General features: G+C 34.8%; 1 protein-coding gene across 1 annotated transcript in view; it reads right to left on the reverse strand.

Annotated features, from left to right (window-relative positions):
* Window positions 1-12,360: 12,360 nt before the first annotated feature.
* Window positions 12,361-20,626, reverse strand: part of LOC139976869 (AMP deaminase 2-like) — a 107,399-nt gene continuing 99,133 nt past the window's right edge. Inside the window, exon 13 of the mRNA XM_071985732.1 lies at window positions 12,361-12,775. Coding sequence (XP_071841833.1) covers window positions 12,605-12,775 — 171 coding nt within the window. The 3' untranslated portion in view covers window positions 12,361-12,604. The remainder of the gene's footprint in view (window positions 12,776-20,626) is intronic.

Here is a 20,626-nt window from a genome sequence, read left to right on the forward strand (position 1 = left end):
ACCGTGCATAGCCTTTTAATATTGGTAATCACTTCCATAGTTTTTCATTTTGTGTTATTGGACACTTAGATGAGTAATGTTTAATGCAAATATACACGTTATGCCCTGTGACCAATTTAAGTACTGTCTCATAGAGTTCAAATAACTCTGGAGTTGCGTTGTGTTATCTCAAGCGACTGTTTATACCGTCAATGAAAAAACCCAGAAAAGTTTACAAAATAAAGAGGAATTACAAATAGTCGTGAACTCTGGTGACAAAGCCATATTTTGGTTCAAATATTTATCAATATTCTTTAAACATGCAAAAGATTTAATGGTTAAACCTTATTGAATGAAATGTTGTTTATCCTGTTGAATAAAATGGTAGTTTCCTTTAAGTTGAATAAATGTTGTGACACACAAAGAAGTTGATAATCAACTATGTAGGCCTTAGTATTCAACAGTAAGAAATGCAAACCCATGGATATTAAAATAAATGGTAACATTTATTTGTACTACAGGACAAAGTAGACAAGAGAAAAGAAATTAAAATCGTAAGAACGAACGAAAATGTTTGAGTGCCGACGATGTTAAGTTTCCAGCTTTCTGGGGAAGGCACACTAACGTACTGGGTAGCAACCCTCTTGTCTGGGGACAGCTCATCAAGCTTTACGAAAGTTATCGCTAAATCTGTTTTAGGTAACGCACAATCTGTGACTTTTTACTACAAGGCTCAACGTCAGCAGCAGCAAGTGCAATTTATAGTATTATTTTTGAGTTTTATGAGGTTTTACACTTCAAATTCATATTGACGAGAATATCCATTTGAAGGTTAAAGTAACGTCAATGAGATAAGAGATCAATTCTACACCTAATAAATAAATAACCTGATTACGTATCCTAAGTCAAAGTATATGCATATAGTACTATTGTCTACATATCAAAAATGTATGTCTATAAGTCAGAATAGAACGTATAACTACTCCTCTCTGCACCTAAATATAATGTGACACTATCAAGAGAAAGGCTCAACAAGACTTATTCGATACAACTGCGTAGTTAAAGCCTTCAATGTTTGATACATTTAAATATCTTTAAAGACAGGTAGGTTAATTTCTATTTTTGTACAGAAAATGCGTGTATGAAAGAAATACTTAACTTTCGAGCTTTGGCAAGCACTGTTATTAGGTTGAAAACACACAAAAACATCGTTGAAGTTCTGGGGGTTTCCCTTGAAAGAGGTAAGAATTCCTGGCCTATTTACATTAATCGAAATATCATTTTGAGTTGAACTTGAAACGTTATACACACCTATAAATGAGACCTGGAACTTAGTTTACAATTTGATTTTGATAATTATCTTGTTGTGAGATATGGCCTCATAGTTCTCATTCGGCACAAATAATTATGTGTCATAGCACAATTTAGATCAACGCCTACATGAAATTCTTTTCCAGTGCCTTATTTTATTTACCTAGAGTATATCGAAACGGGAACATTAAAGGACTTTTTGATGTCCGGTGGTTCATATAAGGTGGCTCCACCGAACTACGAGAAAAAAACGTACAGCTAACCACATTTGCAGCTGATGTGTGCGGAGGAATGTACGTTCTTGCCAAGCAAAATGTAAGGGTACAGCATTATGGTTGTTTTTTTTCTTGTTCCTCTTGATTTGTTTAATGAACAGATGTCACAACATCTTATTTTTTTAAAGAATTTACTCCCATAGATCCAGAAAGGTTAGATATAGTTTACTTTTACATTCGTACATATGCAAAATGATGCAGCTGGGCTGGTGTAACCCGCTATCATTTATTAAGTTGCTTGTAACTTCAAACTGAAAGTGGTCTTTTCCAAAGGTGTCCATGGTCGTGTGAAGCGAGGTTGGGGTGCCTTTCAAACATCATCAGTGTTCAAACTACTATGTTCAAAGTGTATGTTATCTATTATTTTCGAGAAGTAACTTGGAACCGATGAGATATGAAAGTGAAATTCAGCTCTCATGTTAAATTTGACAGTTGTTATAGGACAGGAAGTATGCTCTGCTATTACTAGTTTCTCATCTTTTCAAATGATATTTATTCCTCTCTACTTACGCACTGAAAGTAACGACATCCAGGTTTATCAGCTAGGAAAGCACTACTCAGTTCTACAGGAAGATGTAAACTGTATTATTTCTGGCCTACAGACTTAGCCACAGATGTTATAAACCACATTGTAACAAAGGTACTTCACATTTCTAACCAGTAACATGTGTCGTTGGAGGTAAACGTTTCATGTGTATTACGAGATGCAACATCATATAAAGAAAGTACATTTAGTGAAAATGAACTTACGAACTTTTGTTAATTTATTTTTGTATGCCCATTAACAACTTTATAAGTTTGTAGGCAATTGCTTTAACTCTGATAAAAAATATGGGTCGTACCAGATGCAACATCATATAAAGAAAGTACATTTAGTGAAAATGAACTTACGAACTATTTTTAATTTACTTTCGTATGCCCATTAACAACTTTATAAGTTTGTAGGCAATTGTTCTAACTCTGATAAAAAATATGGGTTAGCTTAATAATTACGCTAACTGCAAAATGCAAATCTCATTTTCTTATGACAAAGCAGTCATGTAGGGCCTCATGCACAATCACGTGGTATGTGACACAATATGTATTCGTTATGCTAACAAACAATATATTTTTTCTTGTTGCTCAGAAAATTCCACCAATAGCATGGCTTGTTCCTGAGACAGTCTTTATTGGAAATTATTTGGAGAAGTCAGACGTTTGGATTTTTGGCGTTGTCTTGTGGGAAATCTTCTCTTTAGGTGTGCTTAAAAGTTACTTTGCTAAAGTATGTTAAAGTTTATCACAAAATGGAACTTAAGAGAAACTCAACTATATCATATTATATTTTATACAACACCTATTTGTTTTCTGGTCATTTGATTGGTCAATTGCTCGTTGACTGCATGCAAAATCCACTCTATTCCACTCTATGAAATATAACCATAGGTTACACTTTTTTCAATGGTCAGAGAGCAGAGAAACCTGTCTGTTCCAAAAAATCTGTTGCATGAGTGCATTTTACCCATCTTAATATAAAATGTTGTATTAAACAAATAATGAATGTTTTTCATTCGTGCAACCGTGCAAATGTTTCATTCGTTGAAAGATGTAATTTGTTCCATTCAACGAGGTGCAGCCTCATTGAATGGAACAAATAACATCTTTCAACTCATGCAATAATTGCAATATTGCACGAATGGAAACCATTCATTATTTGTATAATATGGTATTATAGTTTGTTGAATATGAAACCTTATAACACCACGTAAACTGATATTGTATGAGATTTTGTGGTAGAAATTGCAATTCTCTTTTGTATTGATAGTATATTGAATAAAAGAGGAATTTAACTTTTATCTCAACTGCTGAATTGTTAAAATATGTGCGGTATTAAGCCACATGCAGAGTATATCAGATACGAAGTGTGCAATTTCAATCGACAGTTGAACAAGAAGTAAAATTTATTTATTATTTCTAAGGGAAACACCATTTGGAGGTCTAACCTGTGCTGAGATCGAAAACAAATTGAGACGTAAGGAAACTTTGGAACAAGCAATGGCATGTGCAGGAGGAATGCAAGTATAATTTCTTGTCATGCGATAAAATAGAATATTAGAAATGTCTCAAAGGGAGGTGACTCCCCTCTCCAATAAATCTATTATGTGACAATTAACTTGAAACTATACCAAAAAGGCCTACAAACCATGTAAAGTGCTAACATAAATATGCTTTTATAAATAATAAATAAGTCTGGTTAGGGAAGTACATTAATCAGAAAAACCTATATGACAAAGAAGATCATGTATGATCTTTTTTGTTTAAGAGTAAATATAAAGTATTTTCGTGGACATTTTTCTCTTTCTTTAGATTTGGTGCTATGTTATCGATGTGGAATCCAGCAATAGACAAACGACCATCTTTCGAGAGTCTACAGATGAGTCCTTAAGGATATTTGAATAACATGAGACTAGTCAGATTGATATAAATGTTATCATTACACATACACAATTCCTATATATTATACTGACAATATCTTTTCACTGTATGGCAAAAGTGCAACATACTGATAGAAAATAAATCACTGGATGTCACCTTTGTATACTGCCTGATGCAATTGTGGTCTCGAGACGCATTATGCCCTATAATCGATTCATATTGTTAGTCTCCTTTCCTTGCTGCCTTAACAGATTGTAGCTTTTTTACTCAATATGACAAAAGTCATTATTCCAGTAATTTGATAACACTAATGTAGCACCGATGAAAAGACAAATAGCAGGTTTGATTTTTATTCTTGTAACAAAACTACCAAGAGAATGGGACAGGGCAGGAGGCAGGTTTACTAAGCTATAGCAGCTTGAACTCTGCATTTCGTAATGTAACTGTAGGTTCATATTACGTTTTTAATTATCAGTAGCGTTACTTATTCTTCTTTATCCGCCTTGGCTCACATGCCTTTCTCGGTTGATTGTGAATATAAAACCTCATTGGAAGTAAAAAAGTACAAATAAATTATATATAAATTCTCAGATCAAGTCAGTAATTTGAGAGGTTCTTCATGTGCTTGTTTGTCAGTATTGGTGGGTATTAGATAAAGACTTGCTTGGAGATGTTCAACACTTCTCAACTATATTTGCCTCATAAAGACGTATACCTTAGCCGAAAGTTGGAACAGTGATTATGTACAAGGAACATGATCTTAATGGTACACATTCCAATTCAATATAGCAAACTTTTAGAATCGTGTCGCGACGTGACATTTTATCCAATTCTTCTTTTCATTGGGCAATTCTTCAAAAGCGATGCACTTCGGAGTAGATGTAATGCAGGGGTCTTCAGAACAGTATCAATATTGTGAAGCTATGAAATAAAATTCACTTGTCAATGGCTATACCTCAAGCAAGCAAACATTAACTCCACTAATTTCATTCGTTACTTGTTACCATCAGAGAAAATATCAACACAGTTACAATGCCACCACAATACCTCCCTTCCAAAGAGAAAACTTGAAAAGTATTTGTAAAAATATATATTGCCGTACTTTGAGAAGGTTTGTAAACATGTCTTCCGCGTTATTACTCTTACTTCAAAGAGATATGCTCATACGCTACTAAGCAGGCCATTCTAGCTGTTTTGAAATGCTTTAATAAGATTATTTTGTTTTTCCCTCTAAACTATACTTTAAGTATTATGAGGAATATGAAACTGTACATTGATAAGAATGCCCCTTTCTTCCCCACCTGTCTCTTAAGCTCCTGTTTTTTCACCCTTGCAACTTGGTATTAAGCATATCCAAAACGTTTTCATGTTTTATAATTGTTCCACATAGGGTTGGGTCTAATGAAAAGCAAACGAAGAAAAAGACTGGTAACTAATGGTGAAAGACCTCTGTTATCTGCTGGAATCATCTCGACAATACGTTCCATCGGCGTTTTAAACAAATCCCATTGTTTCAATTGTCATGTGAAATATCAAATATTGCTAAACGATCAAAATTTACATTTTCTATAACTTTTCCAGCTAAATTTGTACACAGGATAAATCTAAACACTTATTTCACAACCCTATTAACAATTTTGTAACATTAATGTGAATACTGAAACAGAGTTAGACATCTCTTTTATATATTCCCTTTCAAGGTATATTTTTATGTCGATATTTCCAACACATCGGCTTCATGAATTAAACACAAGTCCTTATCAATCTAATCAACACTATACAACACCTTAGTGATTTATATAATTTTCCCAAGCAATTGGTTTGTTTCAGTAAATACATTAATGCGTAAATGTGCATGTTGTATTCCGTAAATTCGATGCGTCCTAATACACCATTAAAGGATTGATAGCGATGTTTTTATAACAAAATTTTAAACCTCAGACAGGAGTTACTAAAAAAAATATCTTTAAAACCTACTCTGCTTGTTATTTTTAGTATCACCTGTTGGGGTAGATATCCACCTTATCCTTTTCATTGCATGTGAATTTTGGTTTGTATTTACTCTACACCAAATGTAAGTCATGGTATAAAAGTGGTCATTGAGGGGGAGGGGGAGGTTATTAATTCACACCAACTCTTTGTTTTCAACCTGTCATGTTTATATATTTCAGTCAAGCCCAAACTACCCGCTGAATTCAACTTCCACTTCCTAAGTGAACGTAGGCCTACAATAAAGTAAACACTTGAACAGGATGCGCTTTTTAACTTAGTTTTAGCATTGTTTTTCTGAATTTAGATCTGCTATGTGATTTTTCTGATCTATAAATATAATAATTTCTATAATTTACTCTGTCAATTGTTATCGCTTGTGTTTGGAAATATTTTGTGTACTTTGTTCTTCCTTCCTTGAGACTTCAGCCATTGCCGCCTCGCCTATTGAGGAGATGCGTGAGACAGATATGTTACACACCTAGAAAGCTCCCAAGATTTAACATGCGTGAACAGTGTGGCTGGCTAATATTCTACTGTTCATAAATGTATTTATTACGTCTATGTGTTTTAGGTAGGCCTCTATCAGCTTCATTGTTAGCCACTATATCAGTGAGCCAATGTTTTACTAATATTGGGCCACTGAATGTACGAATAAACCTGGGCCTTTCTTGCTAACTAGGGGCCGCCACACCTTTACGGACCACCCACGCTGCTCACCCCCCCCCCCCAAATTAGGTATATTTTAGACGTGACGAACAATATTAAAAATACAAACCTACAAATTAATTTATTAAACAGCTAGGCTATGGCTACCATCAGAATGCCCTAGCGTGCTTTTATATCTTCACTTACCTGTGTAAAACGATGAATAAAGCAGAGCTTGGAAAGTAACGTGAAGTCCATTTTCCCTCTACAAACCGATTTTACACTTTCATTTTAGCAAATCAAATCGTTCTACATTACACGCCAAGTGATGGTGGCGTTCCGCTTACAAAGTGTCAAGATGGTTCCTTTGGGGAAATGGTCCACCCATGAAAATATTCTTAAAAGGGCCCTGGTATACAGTACACGGAGATCAAAAGTTTCACTATATAACAGTTGGACAATACATAATAATTCTCGATGTTCCTCAACTGCCCCATTAGAAACCATACCTGACCAATTCAAATGACCACTACTTCATCAGTTCTTAAATTAATTTAACGGGACCTGAAAAAATCACTTGAGGCCCTAATCAAGACTAGCACGCCTTGGATCACCTTATTAATGGGTCATATGAATTCTAAAAACATTGCAGAAGTGTCTAATAATGCGTCTTGCCCGGTCCAAAGAGTGGTTGACCAATTGAAATGACCACTAAATCATCACTTAATAAAATTAGTGTAACGGGACAACGAATAAAATCATTTGGGCCCTAATCAAGACCAGCACGCTTTGGACCACCCAACCAACCTGTAAAGTGAACTCTCAATACATTGTAGAAGGGTACCATAATGCGTCTTGTCCGGTCCAAAGAGTGCTTGACCAATGAAAATGACCACTAAATCATAATTTATTAAATTAATATGACGGCACAACGAATAAAAAGGTTTTGGGCCCTAATCAAGAACAGGACACCTTGGACCACCCAACCAACCTGTCATATATGAACTCTAAATACATTGTGCTTCTTGCCCGGTCCAAAGAGTGCTTGACCAATTGATATGACCACAAAATCATCACTACCTAAAACGGGACCACGAAAAAGCATTATGCCCTAATCCATCCAGCACGCTTGGATCACCAAACCGATGGGTAACATGAACTCTAAGGACATTTTAGAAGAGTATCATAATGCGTTGAACTCGGTCCAAAGAGTGCTTGACCAATTTAAACGACCACTGCATCATCACTTCTTAAATTAATGTCCATCTCGTATGTTATGTATCGTGCGTTCAGTGTCAACCGGTAGCATTACAAATTGCACTTTGGACCCTCAAGGAAAGAAAAATATAGAACTCATTTCCTATATATGGCAAAATTATGTCGGAAAGTTTTTTACAATTTTAGAAAGTTACTTCTAAATGAATTCCGAATTCATCGATATGTCAGCATATATAATACTTTAACTTGCGCAAATCACTTACGAAATTTCAGGCCTAATCAAAGTGGAAAATTGCAATGTGGCATTTATTTGAACACAATTGCATAGATGCAGCATCTTTCCAGGGGTGTAGCAAGTTTTGCAGTTTGTAGCAGGCATGCACTGTCATAAAAGCTCAACTGAAGCTTGCAGCCGTACAAACAATCAAGAAATAAACCTCTTAGGACTCTCATGCATTAATGGCAGATGCAGTAACGTTCAAACATTAAACAATGTCACTTTAAGTCTTCTAACGTGGGTTAGAGACATTCGTAGAAGGAAAGAAGGAAATTGTGACTCTTTTCGATATTTAATTCACTTGGGAATACAAATGTCAAAAGCAGTTTAACTATCAACATGCTGCAGATTCTTTCAGTTATCTATCACTTAAGAATGTTAATTGTTCGACGCAAGGGAGCAATCACGCTATGATAAATATGAACTCTTAGCCTTTTAAAGGTTATTCCATGGACGTTAATAATAATAGGCAGTCAGTTCGTACATCGGTATCAATTAGTTCGAGCCTCATGTTCACAAGCGCTCTTTTATGAGAGAAAACTTCTAGGAAACATCTTGAATGAATCATTCAATTACAATCAGAACGCATGGTCCTTTGTTCCGCTCCTTCACATTTGTGTTATGAAGTATTGAGTAATAGTGAAATGGAACATCTTTGCACATAGATTGGTAAAAGTGTATCAATTCTACCAGATTAAAGTAATTTTGGCATGAAAATTTCTCTTCTGCAAGTACATTTCAACCCAATCAGAGAATAAATGGGGAGGAGTGGGTGGATATTAAGCATGTAATAATTCTCCTGACTACTATACTTCTATTATTGACTCATCATATAGCCTAATTTATATTTACCGAAGAATTAATACATTAAATACACTTGTAAGTGATTAGAAAGTGTAATTTTGACTTAATTTAACAAACGCTAAATTGACTTAATATCTGGCACTTTTGTTAATGGATTGAATGTGTATTGTGTATTGAGTAAAATTTGTATAGTAAGATTATGGAAGTTATAATTAATATTTAGGTAAAACTGAATATAAGGAAATTTACTAAAAACTCACACTAACTCTGGTCATGTTCAGTTGGAATAAACCTAGTGAAACTTCTTATGGTGAATCTGCTTTCTACACTCAAATATAAACTTTCTATTGAAAAATCGCTAGAGAAAGAACAAGCACATGGGAACACGATACAATTAAAATGCATAGAATGGCACAATAGGGTAACTTGGATTGGTTCATTACCAACTATGACTAATGGAGATCATAAATAAATCAGAAAGAGATTTCGACATACAATGTATGTCTGGGTAGAACTATTTCACTTGAAGAATATTTTGCTAAATAAACTATTAAAGTTAGTAAGTTTATCTCCGCTTGACCCGAGATGACTGATTTTCTTTGTCAGCTCTAGAATGTAGCAGTGGAATATTTCAGAAAATACGAAGGGGGTAACAGCGTTCACATCCACTTTCAAGGAGAGAGGCAAGAAAACTTCTGTGTTCTTTTAATCTGTAAATATTTGCCGTGTGAAACCAATAAAAGAAATGAAATTAAGTTCTATGAACGAATAATTAAAAAAAAAAAACGGTTGCCAGTTTACAGAATTCACTTCATTCTGAGAAATGAAGTTGCGCTAAGGTTCACCTCCCTCCCCCCCCCCAAAAAAAAGTGCGTGTGTGTTTCTTCGGAATGGGAAGGAAACTTTGTATGCTGATGATCGTAAACCACCAGTTAGCATTAAACTTGCGCGCTAAATGTGTTGCTTTTGTTTTATATCACCACACCGGTACAGAAGTAGAGTAAAAATTCAAAAAAAGCAAAATATTGTTGGATCTACTGGGTAATGATTGTGCATTAGTCATTTGAATTTGGTCAAATACTCTTTGGACCGGATAAGACACATTATGGGACTCTTCAACAATGTCCTTCGAATTCATATGACCCATTGGTTGGGTGGTCCGATGAGTGCTGGCTTTGATTATGGCCTTACGGTTTGTTTGTAAGGTCCCGTTACACTCATTTGTGAAGTGATGATTTAGTGGTCATTTTAATTGGTCAAACACTTTTTGCACCGAGCAAGACGCATTATGGTACTCTTTTAAATTGTCATTAGAGATCATATGACCCATTGGTTGGGTGGTCCAAGGCGTGCTGGTTTGATTAGGGTCTTCAGGAATTTTTCAGGTCCCGTTACATTCATTTACTAAGTGATGGTTTAGTGGTCATTTTAATTCGTCAAACACTCTTTGGACCGAGCAAGACGCTCGTACATATGTATATCGACTAAATGCATACAATTACAAATGCACTGTGTTTTATTGTGTTGTATAGTATACACAGTACAATTGTTTACATTAATGTGTTGTGTAGAGCGGAGTCAAGCGAGTAAACAAACGATCGAGGACTGCTTATAATGGGCGCAATAGTTGGGAATAGTTGCTTCATTGTGTTAAGAACGCTCTATACTTTCATTCATATATATCTACAAAAAGTTTTGGAAAGTTGCTAATTTGAATATCTTGAATATGTTCGTGTTGATCATACTGATATCGAACAGAGTATGGAGGGATCCATGTTGAATACCTAAGTATCTCCCGTGTTCGCTGAAAGCCAATCAGAATCGAGGAAATAATTTTAGTGTCAGTTCAGTTTGGGAAAAAAATATCCGCGACCGGGCAAGACACATTATGGCACTTTTCTACATTGGCATTAGAGTTCATATGACCCATTGGTTGGGTGGTCCAAGGCGTGCTGGTTTGGATTAGGGTCTTAAGGAGTTTTCAGGTCCTAGGCCTATTACATTCATTTACGAAGTGATAATTTAGTGGTCATTTTAATTGGTCAAGCACTCTTTGGACCGGCAAGACGCATGATGGTACCCTTCTACAATGTTTTAAGATTTCATATGACCCATTGGTTAGGTGGTCCAAGGCGTACTAGTCTTGATTAGGGAGTAAAGTGTTTTTTTTTTTCAGGTCCCGTTACATTAATTTAAGTAATGATGAAGTAGTTGTCATTTGAATTGGTCAAAAACTCTTTGGACTGGGCAAGATGCATTATGGTACCTTCTAGAATGAGTAAATGAATAGGTAGCAGTTACTCATTCGCGAATGTTGAACGAGGAATAGATATATAACTTCACAACCTGTTTACTGAAACTGCCTTCTTGTGTGTGTATCCATTCATGTAGTACTCTAATCGGCTAAATCATACGCTGTGATTAAAATGGTGGCGCTATTGAAATAATTTAATTATAAAGTGTATATATTTTACATCAATACGTGTGGTTCTCTTCTGAATAACAAGACTTTCAGCAGTTGAATTATCAACTCTAATCAATAAACGAATCTGAACTTTATTATGATACAAGAATAAGTCACATTTATTTTACATTTATTTATTTTCGTGAATAAACTCCATTTTATATAAAGTTTCATATTAACTGTGAATTAAAAACGAGTACAAAACATATCCATGCATCTTGAATACATCAGAAGGCACATATTATCTCCTTCCCTCATGCAACAGTAAATCAGGCTAATAAAAAAATAATATTATGGATACAAAACATGTAAGAACTTATAATAAAAAATGAATAAAATTGGCAGAGCATGATACTAATAACATTGAGGTAGCATTAACGCACTGTGTGGAACAAATCTTTATAGTACTGTACGCAATAGACAATATAATATATGTAATCATATTAAACTGCAATATAACAATACATTCTCTAGAGGACTTCTAGGAAGCTACATTGTTACAGACATTGCCTGTATTTTACTAGTTTCTACGGTTAATTGTTTATCAGTATATATTGATGTAGGTAGGGAATTTGTAGTAAGTCAATTCAGACTCGTATGGCATCAAACTATCATTCATGGATTTTTTTCTCATATCCATTTTATAACTCTAGCAAGATTACATTCTCATATTCTTGCTTGGAGCTATGTAACTTTTACTTGTACGCACATTTATGCCGTTGCACTTATACTACAACTCTAGTAAGGAGTGAAACATAATGATAACAATTTACTAGTGAAGTGCCAAGTTACATTTCCTGGAAGACCTTGAGTGGTAGAAAATAGCATTAAAAATGTCATAACTAGCTATTTGGTTGTTCCTAATAATCAATTTATTATGCATTTCTTCAACTACTACAACCGATGTGTTGAATAACTTTAAAGAAATGTGTTTTATAATTTCCTTTTTAGGGTTTTGCATAACCATTTTTACCTCCATGGCATAACTCAATTGTTCCTGGTGCAAATTTGTTGCCATAAATAAACAAACTATTTCAGATAAATCCTCCTCCTAATGTGTCAATTCAAAGCACAAAATTCAGATTTTGTTTTTTCTACAAACACATTACAGTTCGTACCTGAGAGAAATGTTTACCTTTGGATAGGATTAAATGTATTAATGTTAACAGAACAAAGAAAGAGAAAAGAGTCTGAATTAATAACAATTTGTCATTTCTTCAGGATTCAAGTCTTTAAGGCATCTGAGATCTTAGTGGCATTTGTTATAATTTGAAGTTCTTGGCATAAAGTTTCATATCTAAAGGCCACACGGATGTTGGGGACGTTGGTTCTGAGGATGTCATTGCCTGCTGGACCTTCCTTCCTCCAATTGAGTCCTAACCAGTGTTCCTTCACCTGAGTGGAAAATTACCCAGAAGAAAATATGAAAGCTTGAGAACATGAAACTTGAGGGAGGTAAGGAGAAATGGTCTACAGTGACTTTTGCACAGCCCATTTTACCCTCGAATTTACACAAGTGTTTTCAAATTATTATTATTATTATTATTATTATTATTATTATTATTATTATTATTATTATTATTATTATTATTATTATTATTATTATTATTATTATTATTATTATTATTATTATTATTATTATTATTATTATTATTATTATTATTATTATTATTATTATTATTATTATTATTTATTATTATTATTATTATTATTATTATTATTATTATTATTATTATTATTATTATTATTATTATTATTATTATTATTATTATTATTATTATTATTATTATTATTATTATTATTATTATTATTTTTATTATTATTATTATTATTATTATTTAAACATTTCTAAAGCGCACATATATATGTAAAAACATAAGCTATGGCGCTGTACAAACTTAAAAGAGTAAAGGTATAAAACTTAACGAAAATTAAGAAACCATGTTAATCATAAGAAAGAGGTAAAAATCTTAAAAACAGATTACCCTAAAAGACTAAACAAATCCAATAACGATGGAGAAAATGAAGACAGTATATACCATGCCACAAAATCAGAAAATAGGATAAAACAATAGTAAGAGATAAATACAAAAAGAATGAGACAATAAGTAAAACTAGATTAATTATATACACGTGTGAAAATGAAAGTCTTAAGACTGGATTTAAATGAACTTACAGTACTTGAATTGCGAATAGAAAATGGGAGTGCATTCCACAATTTGGGGGCACAGACACAAAAAGAACGGTCACCAAGGGACTTGCAGCGAGTGCGGGGGTTAGTTAAAATCAAACTGTCATGAGATCGTATGGAGTAGCTCACTGATCGTGATTTAAGAAGGTCTTTCAGATAAGATGGTGCAGATCTGTGAAGCGCCTTATAAGTGAGTAATAAAATTTTAAAATCGATACGATTCTTTATCGGAAGCCAGTGGAGAAGTTTAAAAGCAGAAGATATACTGTCATATTTGTTCAAATTTAGGATGATACGGGCAGCCATATTTTGTACACGCTGTAACTTATTAAGGGAAGAACTGGGAAGACCATAAAACAAAGAGTTACAATAATCAAAATGTGATGTGACAAGTGCCTGAACTAAAGTGCGAGTAGAATCAGTTGAAAGATTCTTACGTAATTTTCTAATATTATACAAGTTAAAACTAGCGATTTTACATTTTCCATTTATATGTTTTTTCATTGATATGGTGTTGTCCAAATAAACGCCAAGATACTTCACATCATTTACACAATTAATAATAGATGAGTCCACGTTAATACAATCAATTTCAAGTTTTGCAAGTTGAATTCGTGAACCAAAGATAAGAAATTCAGTTTTGGTATCGTTCATTTTTAAGCGACACATATTAATCCAAGCCTTAACGTCCAATAAACAACTCTCCATAGCATTTAGAGCACAAAGTTCAGAGTCGGAATTACCTGGTTTGAATTTTAGGTACAGGGCGTGATCGTCTGCATACCCCATGACCTCGGGAAGGTGACTGGAGATTGTATGATATAAAGTACTTGCATAAGCCGTAAAGTAAACAGGGCCAGCACAAGATCCTTGTGGCACGCCCTGGTGGATGGTGGATTTCGTAGAAATGCATTCACCAACCTGAACACTTTGTGTGCGTGGTCTTAAATAACAATCAAACCATGATTTAGCCATCCCCTTAGTACCAAAGTTTTGATCAAGAACACTCAGCAAAATGTCATGGTCCACAGTATCAAAAGCTGCAGAAAGATCCAGCATAACCATCATTGTAACATGGTTATTGTCCATATTGCACAAAATTTCATTACACACTTTGAGCAAAGCTGTTTCAGTGCTGAAGTCTTCCTATAAGCCGATTGACACGAAGGCAGTAAATTATTTTGTTCCATATGATCGCAAAATTGTGATAAGGCAGCCTTTTCACAGATTTTGGACACAAAACTGAGATTGCTAACCGGGCGGTAATTTCCATACGATAGGTCAAGACCTTGTTTTTTTTAAGTAGAGGTAAAACAATAGCATGCTTCCATTGATCACCGAAGCATCCCGAAGCGAGACTCAGGTTCACAATTTTAGCAATAACTGGAACAAAAGAATCCATATTATCCTTTATCAGTTTTGTTGGAAAGGGATCAAGGCGACAATGAGTATTTTTAGATTGTGTAATTATTTTCCTGATATCGTCCTCTGAAACTTGAAAAAATTGATCAAAAGCTTTACCACAATAAGTAAGAGTTGGCTTGTATACTTCATGTTGAGCTTGTTCTTTCCTGATGTCTTCAATTTTCTGCGCGAAGAAATCGCAAAATTTGGATGCAAGAACGTCCGCATTCTCATCAGGAAATTGATTAACTTTAGCTCGTCCAGTAAGATTATTCACAAGCTTGAACAACTTTTTGCTATCACGTCCGCACTCATTTACCATGTCATTAATGTGATTAAACATTGATTTCTGTAGTTTTTGGGAACAAAGCTTTCTTAGTGATCTGAATACTTGAAAATCGGATAAATCATTTGTCTTGCGCCATCTCCGTTCAGCACGCCGCCTCTGAAGCTTTAATTCCTTCAAGTCACTTGTGTACCATGGTAGTCGAATTGTGATAGTCTTCGTTTTTAAAGGGGCATGTTTTTCTAAAATGCTGGTAAGCGACACATTATAAAATTGCACAAGTTGATTAACATCATCAATATCCATCGCGGAGTTAGCCATTATCCGTAAGTCATGAGCAAGACTGACATTGTTTATATCTGCAATTTTCCTGAATTTAACAGTTTTTCTGGTAATATCAGGTTTTGGGCAGTCAATATCGCAGGTAACAAAGCAGTGATCAGAAATGAAATATTCACTAATTGGCTCAGTTATAATGACATCGTCATTTCTCCTAGATAAAATCAAATCCAGTGTATTTCCAGAAGTATGGGTGTTTGTATTTACTTTTTGAGAAAGGCCAAACGTGTTCAACAAATCAATGAACTTCATCACTTCATTATTTTCCGCATCATTTAAGTGAATGTTGAAGTCACCACAGATAACAATATTTTTATCCACGCTACCGGAAACCTCCAAATAATCATTGAAATCGTTTAAGAATGTTGAGACAGTCACTGGATGTACCTCCGAGTAAGGAGGACGATATATAGTATGAATAGTTAGATAACTCACGGTCCATACAGAATATTCAAATGAAATATATTCACCAGAGTGTACATTTTTAACCGAAAGATTTGAATTGAATAAAATGCCAGTTCCTCCTCCACGTCGCCCCACCCTCGGTACATCAAGGAAACTAAATCCGTCTGTGTTCAACTGGGCACGAAGTACACTATCATTTTCACTGAACCAAGTCTCTGTAACTGTACAAATGTTAATGTTTGTGTTAAAGATAAAATCAAGAAAGGCTGGAATTTTGTTCCTTAATGAACGACAATTCACTGTACTGAATCTAAGTTTCTTAGAAGAAACTGGAGATTTTGGCTCATTAATTCTTATCTGAATCAGATTATTGATTATGACACCGTTGTTAAAATCCCAGGTTTTGAACTCCTTTTTACCACCTCTACAACTACGTCTTTTAGCAGATAATCCAAGCCGCTTAACAGTAGAAAGCACTTCATCTGATAACAAAGGAGCATTTTTTTGTGCGCCAGAAATGAACTTCCAATAGCTTTCAGTGTTGTAGAGGAGTATGCAAGTCTATCTGCAGGCCTGCAAGATGCCACTGCAGCGTGACGGCTGCACCTTTTTGCCTCGTATATATTGCAAATATCAAAATCATGAGACAGAACTCTTGAAATATGTCTAAAATCGTTAAAAAGACGAGAGCAAAATTACAGGCTGCCACACACGGCGCCACAGATACTCAATTCACCAGTTACTCAATTCAACAGTTACTTATAAAGTTGCTTTGAAAAAGGGAACCAATTGCATCGTCTTGTCCCGTTGTGTTGACAGTACACTGAACCATATATTGAAATTGCACTGGAAGTGAACTTGTGTGTTGTATCTCAGAAATGTGATCAAAGGGTTTATAATAAAGGTTTGCAGAGTAATGCTGAAACTCATTCAAAACAAAAAATGGTAAACATGCGTGCTAACATACCTCCTCTTCATAACCACTCATTACAACACTTTCTAGCTAGTTCACATATATCACATCTGGTCAGTTTTCAGACTTGGGCAGCAGTACTGTATTCCTCCGTCAAAGGCTCCTGTGAACAAATAGAATGATCTAAAATCACGAATTGATTTTTGAAAATTGACTTATGTGTAGACCAACCATCATGTGTTGTTACATAACACCAGCAAATATTTTTTGTAAGACTGCATTCACAGCTGGGCCGGATTTAGGAATGGGCAACGTGGACAGTTTGTCCATGGGCCTCCACAACAAGGGGCCTCCAAATAATGAAATGAATTTCAAGAAAAAAATATAAGGAAAGGGAAAAGTAGGCGTATGTTCATTGTAAATAATATTGCGCGTGTTTTACGTAATCTACATATACACAAGCCAGATTCAATTGTAATTGGATCTCTTTGTGAATGGTAGAAACAGCTAATTGTGTGTTTTCCTGTCGGAAGACAAACATGAATAGCCTAATAACTTAAGTCATCAATCTCAACGTCTATTCTTTAGAACTAGGTTATTGGTTGGTTTTGAAACGTTGCAGTACACCCTGACATTGCGCCTGTCATCACCTTCCGCTAGGTTCCTGCTCCCAACCGATTTTGACAGTGTTTGGCTCAAAAAATTGCCAATTCAAAAAGGTCACATCAAATTTGCAAATGTGGAAGCATTAGGCAGTCAAAAAAATACAATATTGCGCAATAGATATCACCAAGTCACGGACTGAAACGGTATTTGAATTCACAGATTTTGAGAGATGTGGTAGCAACCTGTCAATTTGCATACGGTAGGGGTGGTAGCAACCTGTTAATTTGTACTGAGAGAGGTGGTAGCAACCTGTTTACATGAACTGAAAATTGGGCAGGCAAACAAGCTTACATACCGTAACGAAAATTCGTGAACATAAATTTACATCAAAAATCAAACTTGACTGCACCATTTTGCATCTAAGCACCATTAATTATTCCAAAAAAAAGCACCCCTCCCCTTTGACCCCTCCCCCAGGACGGCGTTCACTGGGTTGATATCTGTTTCCACTTATGAAGGTTGCCCACGGGCCTTCACATGTCTTAATACTGCCCTAAATGACTGTGCACGTATAACGTTAGCTTGATAATTTGTAAGTGTACACTTCAAAGTAAGAGGTGCACTATACGAGGTTTATTCTTAAAGCAGTATATTTTTGGTAGCTTAGGCAGTATATATTGCTTTGTGTAGCATTTATATTTTTGTAAGATGTAGCAGGGACGTAATAGTCGCAGATGCTTCTACTCTAAATATTGTTCTGCGAAAAATGACACCGCTGCACGTTTTGTTGTTAAAAAGTCTAAAATATGTCAGAGCATTTATCCTTTAAGGCCTTGGCTTTCCATGAAGTTTTTATTTTGCTTCTAGGGTATATATTGTTTCACTTTTACTGGTTTCGTCTACAGATTCAGGGGGTTAAATTTGATTCTTGCACACTGCCCTCTTAAATTTGATCTTTTATTAGCTTAACTGTATGTTTAAAAACATGGTGCCACCAGACCAGACTGGTGAAACAGAAAAATGTTTGTCATTTGCTTCAATCTTTCTGCTACATACTCACGTGTGTATTTGTGTGCGCTGACGCGAGATCATAAACTTTAATAAAAAAGTGCATGGTTGCTCATCTTCGTTTTAAGTATGTTATTATGAATGTATATATGTATGTATGTTTTTAGTATATAATAATATGTTAAATACCACTTAGTGAATGCAAGATTCTTATTGGAGAAATTCAAGGTCAATTGAGTCCACAACAGGTCAAAATCTGAAAACTCTGTTAGCAATATAGCTATAGAAGTACAGATTGAAACATTCCCCTTGATGAGTACAAAAAGGGAATTGAAATTGGTGGAGATGAAATGTTATTTGAGGTCAAAAATAAAAACTTGTCAACTGATGGTTACTTGATGGTTACGCTGAAAGGAACACTTGGATGATTTTTCCATACATGAACATACACGTGGGTGACTATAAGACTTATGTAAGTTCTGTATTCACATAAAAGCTCTTTCTTAGAGTTCAACAGAGTCAAAGTATAATGTAATTTGGGTAACAATAACGATTAAAAGTACTGGTTGAATGGACCTTTTACGCTGTATGCAGGTCCCCCTTAGTAACTACCTGACACATTGTTTATAATATACAGTTCAAAGGTCATTTGACTTTACTTGACATATTTTGTATATAATAGACTTCAGATGTCATTTGAGGTCAACAAACGTGGAAGTTTGAAAACATATATGCAATAACTATGTAAGTCAAGCTTGAATTGTTTTTCATATGTTGTATGTAGATCCACATAAATCATTGTAATAGGCGCATCGTTATTAAGCTTGGAAAAGTCTAAATGTCTGTACGCACTATAACTACATAATTGGAACTTGAACACACATTGTACATGGTTTTGAGACCCGGCTAAATGAGTGCAACAAACATCCAGCGTTTTGCAGAGGATAAAAGGTCATTTGAGATGACCAGAGGTCAAAATGACAATTTCATGTGATAATTTGCATACATGTTTGTCCCTAGAGGAATCCTGACGGTACGGTGTGTCGCTATACCCATACATGTATCTGATGGACATGGTTGAATTTAAGTGTCAGACTAAACCGATGCCTCCTCCGTATTTTGAGATACCAGTTCGTTCATTAACAACAACTATGAGCTAGTTGCAATACAATTCATAGTAATAGATTATTAACATGTTGTTAGAACTTTCATTAGCGTGCTTTGCAAGATGATAAATGTACTTGTATAACTGTAAGCATTAGGCAATCGTAAACACTTCCTGCTTTTATAACCTCGGGAGAAATATGTACGTTTTGGTATTAAACGTGTTGACATAAAAGGTTGTTCGCAGTCTTGTAAGAGATTTTTCTCTTTCGAACGCTAGTTTGGCTGAACCATGGAGGTAAAAACAGACTTGGCGACACTCGACCTCCTCTGAAACAAGGAAGTCAAAGACAAAGCTTAACCCGCACAAAGTATGGGGTCGTTAAAATGCAAATAGTAGAACAAAGCCTGTTTTTTTTTTTTAAATCCGAAAGCGAAACAGCACTTTCTGTTACACGATAGGCTCAACAATGCAAAAACATTTATAACTAATGTGCCTCTGTAATCACTGAACGATTTTTTCCCTATATCTAACAGATCAAATACAAATGTTCAACTTTCGATATGATCCCTTAGAAACAATACAATAAAAAGTGTACAGTATTCCACTTGGCAAACATTAAATCATTAGAGTTTTCCGCCATCAACATGTTATTCCTTCGTGTTATTTGTAGTATTTTTAGTAGTAATTGTGAAACAGTGAAACTTTAAATGTACTTTCTTGTCTTTCATGATAAAAGAAAAAAAATCTCTCGCTTGCACTTCTTGTAATATATTGTCAAATGCATTGGTATTCAATTGCATTTTCAATCCAGCAGCCAATTTTCCAGACGTTTCGACTGACCAGGCACCAACACTTTCTTATCTTAGAAGTATAGGTTCAAGTATAATTGGCTATACACTTAAGTTTGCAATATTAACGAGAATCATTTGTATGTGTTTTACAAACTGCAATTTGCTTGAAATATATTGATGGTTGCAAAATAAACT

This window comes from Apostichopus japonicus, chromosome 12 (genome assembly GCF_037975245.1).
Source record: "Apostichopus japonicus isolate 1M-3 chromosome 12, ASM3797524v1, whole genome shotgun sequence".
NCBI classification, from domain to species: Eukaryota; Metazoa; Echinodermata; class Holothuroidea; order Aspidochirotida; family Stichopodidae; genus Apostichopus; species Apostichopus japonicus.